Here is a 12,275-nt window from a genome sequence, read left to right as displayed (position 1 = left end):
GGTATACATATTTTAATGATTTTTTTTATTCTTATTTTGTTATAATATAGGAGGGGGGAGGGAGAGAATTATTTATATTTTAAAAATATAGTCATATGTATTAATATTTAATAGTTAAATATAATGTATATTTTATAAATGAATTAAATCCGTAAAAAAAAATATTAAATAATACACAAATAATTAAGCTTTAAAAAGAAAGAAAGAAAGAAAGAAAGAAAGAAAGAAAAAAAAAGAAAGAAAGACAAGATCCCCAAAAACATGAATAATAAATATTTTAAAATGATAATTTGTATATTTTGTTTTGAAAAATAATATTCGTTGGGTTCTGATGTGCAGGCTCTTAGTTTGCTACCTATATTTTTTTTAAAAAAATTTTTAAGTTCCGCATGACATATGTCCAAGGGATGAGATAACGATTGGGTTTAATTTTGTTATAATAAGTGCTGATAAATGCTTTGGCAACTTGATTATCTAAAATTTTATAAATCACCAAATAGGCGTAACATATATAGGAGAGGCCAGGGTAGAGAGATTAGTGTTGTTACGAATCTTAAAAACCGCTAACTCAATATTTTATCCAGAAGTGCAGACATAAAGTCTTAGCTCATAGATGACACATAGGATTGACCATCTATTGGCGAAATCTCGACACTTAGGCAATATTTTCCTGACCATAATGTTGAGTTAGCCGTTTTTAAAAATCGGCTCAAATTGAGCCTTTTAACAACACTAAGAGCGATTGACGGGGTAACAATGTTAACGCGAATAACATTATGACCCCTGAGAATAAAAGACCTTAAACATTTGATGCGCCATGTTTTTATTATATATCTACTAATTTCTTGCCAAAACTTTACCGGTTTCGATATACTTTGCCAAAAAAAACATTATTTTTTATCCAAATACTCCGGTGGGATGTCGGTCGATATTAATACTCCGGTTGGAGATCAATCAGCGAGATGAATGATATTGATTATTGTAATATACTATTTATACTATCTCTACATTAAAAATGATTATATTCGTCAATTAGATAGGATTATTGTGAAATAGGTATGTAAGTATTGTTAGTTGTAAAGATATATGTATATGTGATGAATGCACGTAAAAAAATAATAATATGTAATGGATCGATATGTATGATAAATATATAAAAAATAAATTATTAATAAATTTGTATTATTTTAGAAAATAAGAGGGTTATGAATATCTTTAATTTGTTGTATTACATTATTAATTTTTTTATTATATTATTATATTTTTATTTTGTGCTTTCAGCAATAAAGAAGTCTTGATATTGAAATAAGATTGTTGAATAAATAAATATATTTATTGTTAACCCCATTAATTGGCAGCCTAAAATATTAACCACAATTAATTAGAACCAATAAAATAATAGATATAATGATTATATAATTTTATTGATATAATATAATATTAGATGAGGTTAACTACCTAACACCCATATCATCTATCATGATGTTATATCCGGATGAATATATCTTGCTTTTATTTGTATGTGTCATATGGATTAATAAATATATTTGATATGTGCAATTATCTTAAATATTATATGGGCGATGTAATATAAGTATGTATTCTAATTTATTAAACTTATAATAAACAAATATAGTAAATTTTTACCATATTCAGGGTTGCCAGGTCCTCCACATTTGCCACGATTTTATTAATAAGTGGAAATGTACCACACTCAACTTAACTATCGCATTTAAAATTTTCTGATACCATAAAAACTGTCACAAAATCTTCCACATTTTAAATTTTTTTAAAAAATTATATAAAAATTTTTATATAAAGATACCATGTATTTTATATTTGATTTAAAGAGAAGATAAGATAAGATACGACGGAAAAGAAACTGCTCGTAAAACTTAGTAAGAATTTGAGAAAAATTAGTAAAAATTAATAACTTTTTAAAATAATGACTATAATTCAAAATTTTTAGAAAAAAAAGCAATTTTGACAAAAAAAAAGTAAAAACCCAAAATTATTTTTATAAAAATCTAATATAGCCAAAAGCTATAATAAGTGTACTTAATGATCTCCAACAATTTTATGGGGTAAAATTTACCCCATAGTGCTCTCTACCCATAGTAAAATCCTGGTTACGCCAGTGCAAAAATGCATATTACACCGAAGTTTTTAAAAATCTATGGTGGTTCCTTTACTCTTAAATTTGTTAAGCTTTATATGATAACCGATAAAAGGATGAGGTTTTTATAATTATTGCGATTTCATATAAGCTAATTTGTATAAATTTAAAAATGATAAAACAATTATCGTAAGAATGGATTAGGGTTAGGCACATTATATTCTTTGAAATAAAGCCAGTAATTAAAATTTTTTACAATTTATTTCATTAAAGAGTTTGGGAGGTAAGTCTTTTCAAAAAAAATCTACCATAAATTTAATAATTTTTACCTGGCAAATCTGATCATATTATATTAGTATTGTTAAAAAGCGTCGATTTTAGTCAAAAAAAAATTATGTAAACCTCAAATTGTGGCAAATAGACTCCCAAACCTTTTTGCCATCTATGAGAAAAATCCCCACCAGGCTTACACAATAATATTATGATTATACTCTTAAAAGGAAATTTTAAAATTGGACTAATGGGCTATTTTCCATTTTGTGATTTGGTACTCAAAGTCAAAGATATTGGTTATTTAAATTATTCACGCACTCATCGAAACCATATGTGAAAAAATCAATATTGCTAGATGAGATTTTTTGAGCAACGCCTTTTTTATATTTCAATGCAAATATTATTTTCAATGCAACAAAATATTATAAACAAAAGTAAACCATTTATTTATATCTCTAATATATATTCATATTAGATTGTCTATTTTATGATGGCAATTCTGTTAGATATGATTGGGCATCTGATAATAATTACCAAGTATAAATATCTTTAAATTCATTATAAAAATTTATTAAAAAGTCACTGCAACAATCTCTTCTATGTGCAATATCAAAACAACACCAGTTGCAGTCTATTTTAGCAGGTTATAATATAGAATTATTGCATTGATTACAATAAATCTTAACATTTTTTATTACATTGTAATTTTAAACACAAATATATAGATAGCTCAATTGTTTCAACAATATCCAATCAATTTCAAATTAATAAAAAGTAATACTTAAAATTATATCATATTTTATTTTATACATACACTGTAACCGTAATTTTAATTCTTAATGATTCATAACATGAGTATTCATTTAGTTTTACCAATCAATGAATATCAAATTAAATAAGGATTGACATAATTACAAATGTATTATAATTCTATTCATGCATGATGTCTAAATAGTTTCTGTAGATAGTAATAGAAGCTGTTTTTCTTTCTTGTCTTATTCTATAACTTTTGTATATGCAGAATTCAATATCAAATCTAATAAAGTTAACCTGGTCCTCTCAAATTTTTTAAAATTTGTATATTGATATATACTATAACTAAATTTTACTTCCTTATAACACTTACTCTTTAAGATCTGGGGATTTATCGAATGGAAATATGGTACATTTTTGATAAAATGCATTTCATTAATACTATAATATCTCAAGAAAAAAATAAGTATTATATAAATTAAAAAATATATATATTAAATCACCAATTTTCTTCTACGGGAATATAAGTATAACACTTTCTTCTCCAGAAATTAGCTTTGCTGTCAAAAACCTGGTTGATAGATAATTTTACATTCTTAAATATTAATCATTGATTCATATTATACACGCCTGTTCATGTATAGGATTACTGAGCCATTTTTTCCTGACTCCAATTGTCATATTTCTTTTGTAGTTGATGATATGTATAATTTATTATATAACTATTTTTTTGATTGGGTAAAGAATCATTTGTTATATAATAAAGCTGAACGCGAAATATTTTGAGAATAAGATACTTCTTCCTTTGAAGAAAAATCTAAAAAATTATATATAATAAACAATATAAGGTTAAATGTTACAAACCTTTGGGAGAATAGTGAAATTATTCATATAAGTTGGGAAAAGTTTAAATTTTTTTTTAATAAATTGCAAATGTGTTTTTTAAATTATTTTTGCAATCAAAATACTTTTATCTGGATGAGTTTTAATTTAATCGTCAACATGTTCCATAAAATCTTTGTAAAATAATATTACATATGATAATTAGAGCCTTTAATAGATGTTCACAAAAAAAACGCGGGTAGTTCTAATTAAATTTCTTTTATCTTTAACAGCACTCAGAAGCTTTGAATTCTTAATAGCTTCCTGATAACTTATAGGGTTTTGAATGATGCGAACCCTACAAAACTTTTGCAAAGTTCGGTTTGGGTTCGGTTTAAGGTATAAAAATGATGGGTTCGGTATAGGAAAATATTTTTGAACCCAGGTTCGGGTTCGGGTTCACTCGGGTTTGAGAATTTTTGAATTGATAAAAAAAAAATTCTTATATTAAATCGTAATTTAAAAAGTAGACATAAATTTGGTACAAAAAATAAATTTTTTATTTTATTTATAGGCAAAATACAGTTAAAAATACAAAGCTTAGTCATGTATTGATTTCAAAAAATTAAGAGAAGAGACGAGAAGAGAAGAGAAGAGAATTTAGACGTAATTCTTTAAATTAACAATATCAAATATAATAATTTACTTTTGAGTTGTTCCTTCATTTTCCTCTAATTTTCTAATCTTTGAGGATAGGTTAAAAATTTAAAATAAAATGGCTTAAAAGAATTTAATTGTTTAAAATTTATTAACACTCCAATAGGAATCTTTGAGAATAAATCTATTTTAAAAATGGCGTAAATAAATTAAGTTGTGTCAAAATTTATTAACAAATATTTGTATTTACAATTATACAACAAATATCTTACATTAATTTAAACAATACACTGAACCCGGTTGAACCCGGGTTAAAAATAAATTCCAGAATTCGGTTCAGGTTCGGTTCGGGTTCCGATTTTTTCCCAAAAACCCGGATTTTTTTTCGGTTTCGGGTTCGTTCGAACCTCTGGCCACAGATAGATATTGATGAATTGAGTGACCATTGTTGATCATTTTGAATTAATAAATATGCATGAATTGATTAGAATCATCGTTAATTTTTTCAATTAAAAAATTAATTAAATCTAAGAAAAAATTATTAATGAATAATTTTATTAATTTATAATTATATAATATATATTTTATTTTAAAATTAATTAGAGATGCTATAAATTGTCCCAATCTTAAATTTAAATGTATATATTTTTTTAAAAAAAAATAATCAAAATTAGCAATTTATCCAGATGCATCAACAAGGAAAATGGATATGTTTTGTTAGACGGTACTTGTTATAACGAGAACCAAATCATGCCTGATGCCTACTTCGAGTCTTCGAAATCTTTTAATCTACCTCAAGTAAGAGAAATGTGACATGGGCCATGGGCCATTTTTTTTGCTTTTTTAAAAAAAAATTTATTGAGATTTTGGGTTTTACCGAACAAATTTTAAATCAACGTGTAGCCTGATTATTAATCTTTGAAAATAATTAGAATCAAAGCTCTATCTGTAAATAGTTTATGAGCGGCTAGATGTGGTTAGGTGAAAGTTGTTTTTTTCTGGCCAGTCAAAACATGGTACGTATTCACTGGCCATATACTACGTGTTAACTGGCCATAATATGTTATTTAAGAATTCCCCTTTTTTTAAAAAATTTTTACAATTAAAATATGACATCAAAATATTATTTTATTCTAATTAATTATTCTTTTTTTTTAAAAAAAATTAAATATTCAAGTCAAAAACTACATTCAAATCTTTTCCTTTGCGTGAACGATTGAAGGCTGCCGATTCTGAGTGCAGAGTAAATGCAATATAAATATATGAATTCGCTAAGAATTTTCTTATGTTAGTGCTGTAAAAAGAAAGTAACTTTAAAAAAGAAATTCGTTACATTTAAAAAAAAGGCACGCAACGGGTGATTATAAAATACGATGATATCATTTTGATATTAATATCCGGTACTAGTGTTGTCAAACGGTTCGTTTTGAGCCGATTTTTAAAAACCGGTAACTCAATATTTCATCGAGAACAATATTCGCAAGACCTGAAGATTTGGTTTATAGAAGGAACAAAGGTTATTTATCAGCGAAATGTCGGGGCTTAGAAAATATTTTTCCGGCTAAAATATTGAGTTAGCCGATTAACAACCCTACCCAGGTACGGTTGTGAGGAAATGGAAACCAGTTCATTCCTTTTATCATGGGGTTAACCTTATTTTTTGTAAAAAGAAATAAATATGCTCGTTCCTTCTCTCTCTCTTTTTTTTAAGAAACTATCTTAACAATAAAAATTAGAAAGAAAAAGAAACGAAACGCGCGGAAAACGCTTTTTAAAAAAATAAGATTCTTCTATATCATGGTTCGAACGTGATCGTGTCGTATAGTTCTTTTTCCTTTAAAAAATTGAAATTTTAAAGGAATCCCGTGAAGATCCCTGATAGTTATGATCCCATATAGTTATGATCCCTTTAAAAATTGCGAAATATATATATATTCATAATAATAATGATGTAAAACAATAACAATAAACCTAATATTATAAATCTTTATAAAGCTAATACGTTTAAAAAAAAATCGATAATTTTTCTACTTTGGTTAACATATGAGGGGAAAAAATAATTAATATTATTTATCACACTTTCAAGCATAAGATAGTCAACGCGTTGCGCGTTACCCTTTTGAAACGAGTAACGAATGGAGTTCCTTTTACTCTAAAAAAAAGTAACGCTGTTAGTAATAATGAACAAGAAATAATATAGAATAAATACTAGCGGAAAAGGTTTAGAAAGAATTTGGGACGATTGTATTGAATACCTACGGAAGATTGAAGGTTAAGAATATATAAATTTTAGAATGTAGAATCCGTGAAGATTAAGAATATTAATAATTTAATTATTCTTTACTAAGATCAAATAAAAACAAAAAGTAAAAGTAATCATAATCATCTTGGTTTATATACAAAATTAATATCAATTTAATATTATATAAAAATCAATGTATATAACGTTTCAAAATTTCAATTTAATACGATATATAATATAATATGTCGTTTTAAGCCTTAGGTCTTCTACAATACAAAATACATTAATAAACATTGTTACTTGTATTTAACAGTAACTAGTGTAAATTTACAGCACTAATATATATATATATAATATATGTAATGTATAATAATTATATAGTAACGAAATTTCTAACTCATTACATTATATTCATAGGAAAGAAAGAAAGAAGAGAAAGAAAGAAGAGAAAGAAGAGAAAGAAAGAAGAGAAGAGAAAGAAAGAAAGAAAGAAAGAAAGAAAGAAAGAAAGAAAGAAATATTTCAAGTAGAATAAATAGGCATATAGTTATATATATAATATACATACTTCAAAACCCTTTCTTCAAAGTACAAGAACAACATAACGGCCTGCAACATGATAGCCAATTATTGCGTACTTAGCCATTACGCCGAATTAAACTATTGGTGCAAAGTTTTTAGGGATTTGGTCGATGCTAAACTTCCATTGCTATTGTCTAGGTCATAAATTATGAAACAAATTATTTATTTATTTTTTTTGCTAGGTTATACTTAGAAGAAAAGAATAAATTTTGGACTCTTGTAAAAAAAAAATAGAAAAATAATGAAGGGAGTTAAAATTTAAGAAATGGAAGGAAGAAAGGTTAAAAATAAAAGTGAGAGAATATTAATGAATGAAAGATATGATGAATAAAAAATTGTGTTTATGGATAGGATCTCTAATTCGACCCGTCCGCTTGACGATATGAACGATGTGCCCATTATATTGTACAACTCCTATATGGCCAACAATCTCAACGCCCTCTTTGACGGCAAAGAAAAAATGGTGAGAACTTTTATTTTTATTGTCCATTTTATACTACTAATATTTTCGAAAATTTAAAATAAATAAGAGAGCTAAAGTGGGAGTCAGTTAAACTGTGGCAACGTATAAAAACGTTATATAACACGATGAACTTACTCTATGACATCGAGTAAATGGTGGTAGCATATTAATTCTACCTAGACGATCCATTCGTTTGAATGCGCGTCAATCAGTAAATGTATATGCTCTATAGATTAACCATTGATTGATTAAAAGTGTCCATATTTAGGAATCAGCTGTAGCGTCATTTTGTTATTTGCACATTGACCAATTTATCATTATAAGAATGCACGTTAATGTCATTTAATCGACGTTGTAAACCATCAAAATTGCGCTAATAGCTGATTCATATATATACGGACATTTTTAAAATGCATTTAATGAATGAATCGCTAATTTTGTTATCAGTGGTATCAATACAAAATATGATCAACTGTTAACACCATTTTTGGTCAATTTTTGTGATAACTTTAAAAGAAGGTCAGAGCTTCATTCATTATACAAAAATCCTATAAAGGAAACAAAATGGCGTATGTGTTCAACAACATTTCAAACTTTAATTTAATGAATGAGAAGTCAGTTCTTATTAATTATTAAAATCTTTGCACTAATTATCCTTTTGATAAAAGGCCAATACCTAAATTTTTTTTTTCTCGAACAAACTAAATCGATTCACGGAATGCTTTAGATGATCACCTTTAACAGTACAAGCTAACTTTATGGACTGTTTTATACCTTAAAGGGCTGCAAATGGCAAAATTTTAAGGTCTGATCTGGTTGGAAGTCAATAATTTCCCAGCCCGGCCTGTCCAAATTAATATCCGTGAGCTCGGCTCGATTCGAATTTTTAAATTCAGGTTACTCGACCCGGTTTTTTAAAATCCGGTAATATATCCTACGGAAATATAACCAATAACGATAAGGATGTAGGCCTCGCTATTTTTCTTATCATAGCAAACAAAAAAAAATCACATAGTAGGTCAATATTTAACAGAGTTGTTAAAGGACTATCTAGATCCTGTATCTAGATATAAAAATGTGGTATCTGTATCTGTATCTAGATAGATTTTTGATTAAATAATCTGTATCTAGATAATATTTTAGACGTTGTATCTGTATCTAGATCCATTTAAAAAGTATCTTTTAACAACTCTGATATTTAATCATTAAAATTATAAGCAAAATAAAATACTTTATTTTTAATAAAATTAGGTCATTAAGTGCACTTGACATTTATACTTTTCGCGTGCCCGCCGCGGTAATTTTTTGCCGACCCCAAATATATTTGATTTAAAGGTAGCCCGATTCATGCCGGGTACCGGGTCTGGCACTGCGTATCTCTAATACCTATCAATCATACCTATCAATCTCTTTTTATTCTATATATATAAACCTAAGGCCCTGAAGGATGCGAAGATAAAGTTGAAGGCCTACGATCTGAATGGACATTGCTTGGGCCTTTTCGATCTTTCCGCCATCTTGATGTGCCCTCTGCCGGATACTTATATCAGGGCATCTATCCTTTCGCTTAACCGTTATTCGCATATCAAAGTTTTGATCTTAAATACCTTTTACATTTTTGCAATTTTGCTTTAAGCAGAATTTAAGAAAATGGGCTAATAAAAATGGTTTCGGATATTTTTCAGAATTCGGTTTTGATTTCGGTTTTTACGTTTGAGCTCGTTATGAGCATTTCGGTTTCAACCAAATAAGGGCATATTCAAAGGATTATAGGTATTATTTTTCATTGTAATACTATTATGCAAGATGTCAATCAAAACCGTAAATCGTTGTGGGATTGGTTATTAATTTAATAATAATGTTTTCGCGATATTAAATTATTCAATAAATAATATATGTCATTATTGGGAATTATGTGTCTTTTTTTTTGATAAATAAAACAAGAAATGAAATTGATATCCTAAAAAAAATTGTCGTACTTTAATTCAAAGGAATGTAAAAGAATAAGGTTTAAGATGACTTGACAAAATGACAATTGAATGCGCCAAATTAATTTCCCCGCCAAAAATAGATATATATACAGTATTAATGTGATTTGTTGTAACACATTTTCATAATGTGAAAAAACATTCTTCAATAGCTAAATAACTTTCCATAATTATTGTAAAAAACATTTTGATATAAATTAAATTTTTTAAAAAAAATTTTAAAAAGTTTTTAAACTTCAAAGTTATGAATCGAATATAGTTTTTTTTTATGTTTTGGACATAAATTTAAGTGGAAAAATTAGAATTTTAAAAGATATTATACAAAAAAAAATTTTCTAAGATTTTTACAATACCTATTTTAAATTTAAAACATTATTTGTACTGTGAGTAAGGCATCTAAGGGAATTTGATGGGATAGGTGAATAACTTTGGTATCTATTTGTTATTTCAGATAACCTCCCGTGAGAATTAAAAGTTTCATTAGGTGTATCTAGAATTTTATATATAAGGTTAGTAAATAATAGAATATTATATTAACAAACCTGAAACTGGAGATAGATTCAAAATACTAGCGATAGTAAAATTTGACATTTAAAAAAATGGAAATATAGTTTTTATAGAAAAAAAAATTTATAAATTTATAAAATATAGAAGTTTAAAATTAAAATTGTCGCAAATTTAAGATAGAATTATTATAGGTTTTAATTTAAGTTAATTACCGGAAGTTTTTAAAAATATAATGTGTTTCTCAAAATTTTCTTTCAAGTTTTTAAAAAGTTTTTTTTAAAAAAGGATGTATTTTTCTCAACAAGTTTTTACAATAATTACGGAAAGTTAAATGAAGTGTCTTGGCTTCCGTTATGGGTAGAATGGTTGGTGGCACATCTCGATGATTTTTGGTATGAGTCATTTTAGGAAATTTTAAATTTTATTTAATTTTAAAACCAAAAAAATAAGAATTATCTGATTACCCTAAATTCGAATTTTTTTTCACTTATGTTTATTAAGAAATTATCAAATTTTTTATCCTGATTTCCATTCTTTAGATAACTAAAAGTAACATTAATATATGGTAATAATACTTTAAATTTAAAAAAATTTATAATGCATTTAAAAAAAAAATTATTCTAAAAATCTTAGAAAATTTTTATTCTCATTTTCCCACTTAAACTTGGGTCCAAAACATAAAAAAATTATATTCGATATATAACTTTGACGTAAATCTTCATTAAAGTTTAAAAACTCTTATTATTAAAAAAATTTTAAAAAAATTTTAAAAAATTATATCAAAAATTTTATCAAAATGTTTTTACAATAATTATGGAAAGTTATTTAACTATACAAGAATGTTTTTTCACATTATGAAAATGTGTTACAACAAATCATATTAATACTGTATATATATATATGACAAAAAATGACGTATAAAATTTTTTAAAAAAAATATATTTTTTTAGTGCTACATCGACAGTGGTAGATTGTGGAATATTCCCTATCCTGGCATCATATTTTTCGATCCGTGTAAGTATGAATTTTTTTAAAACTTGTCTCACGTGATCAGTCAATTCGCGCGTTGCCGCCAAGAAGGCTATTCGAAAAAATGAATACGAATGGAATAACGAATACTCGTATTCGGTATTTTTGAACGAATCGAATACGAATAGTAGATTGATCGATCCGTACGCTTTTATTCGAATAGCCCTAGTTGTCAGTAATAAAAATGAAAAGTTCACGATCTCGAAAAATATGAAATTTTATAGGTTAGGTATTCGGTATCGCGTCATTACAGAGAAAACATTTACAGAGAAAACATTTACAGAGAAAACAATTAAAGAGAATGTCGTTTAAAGAGAATTTTTTTATAGAGAATGTATTTTACAGAGAAATCAATTAAAGAGAATGTCGTTTAAAGAGAATTATTTAATAGAGAATGTATTTTACAGAGAAACTTTTACAGATAAAACAATTAAAGAGAATGTCGTTTAAAGAGAATTTTTTTATAGAGAATTATTTTATAGAGAATGTATTTTACAGAGAAACTTTTACAGAGAAAACAATTAAAGAGAATGTCGTTTAAAGAGAATTTTTTTATAGAGAATTATTTTATAGAGAATGTATTTTACAGAGAAAACAATTAAAGAGAATGTCGTTTAAAGAGAATGTCGTTTAAAGAGAATAATTTTATAGAGAAAACTATTATAGAGAATTTTTTATGTTTAAAGAGAATTATTTTATAGAGAAAACTATTATAGAGAATTTTTTATAAAGAATATGATTATTTTATAAAAAATTTGTGTAATTATTACAAGGAAAAAAATTTACAGTATTTGAAATAATATTAAATATTATAATTACCTTATATAATGTTGTAAAAGTTAC

The 12,275-nt window shown here is 26.1% G+C and overlaps 1 protein-coding gene across 2 annotated transcripts in view; it reads left to right on the top strand.

Moving 5' to 3' along the window:
- Positions 1-2,725: 2,725 nt before the first annotated feature.
- Positions 2,726-12,275, top strand: part of LOC135929393 (uncharacterized) — a 30,454-nt gene continuing 20,904 nt past the window's right edge. For both annotated transcript variants that reach the window (XR_010572581.1, XM_065465947.1), the window contains exons 1-10: positions 2,726-2,823; positions 2,865-2,926; positions 2,969-3,032; positions 3,115-3,163; positions 5,296-5,419; positions 5,799-5,864; positions 7,453-7,583; positions 7,797-7,908; positions 9,346-9,498; positions 11,354-11,417. Coding sequence is in view for 1 of the 2 variants with exons in the window: in XM_065465947.1 (XP_065322019.1) it covers positions 2,745-2,823; positions 2,865-2,926; positions 2,969-3,032; positions 3,115-3,163; positions 5,296-5,419; positions 5,799-5,864; positions 7,453-7,583; positions 7,797-7,908; positions 9,346-9,498; positions 11,354-11,417 (904 nt within the window). In the remaining variant the exon portion in view is untranslated. The remainder of the gene's footprint in view (positions 2,824-2,864; positions 2,927-2,968; positions 3,033-3,114; positions 3,164-5,295; positions 5,420-5,798; positions 5,865-7,452; positions 7,584-7,796; positions 7,909-9,345; positions 9,499-11,353; positions 11,418-12,275) is intronic.

This window comes from Gordionus sp. m RMFG-2023, chromosome 5 (genome assembly GCF_954871325.1).
Source record: "Gordionus sp. m RMFG-2023 chromosome 5, tfGorSpeb1-WG-v2, whole genome shotgun sequence".
Lineage (NCBI taxonomy): Eukaryota > Metazoa > Nematomorpha > Gordioida > Chordodea > Parachordodidae > Gordionus > Gordionus sp. m RMFG-2023.
Note: the sequence above shows the minus strand (reverse complement) of the source record. Positions and strands in the feature narration are given on the sequence as shown.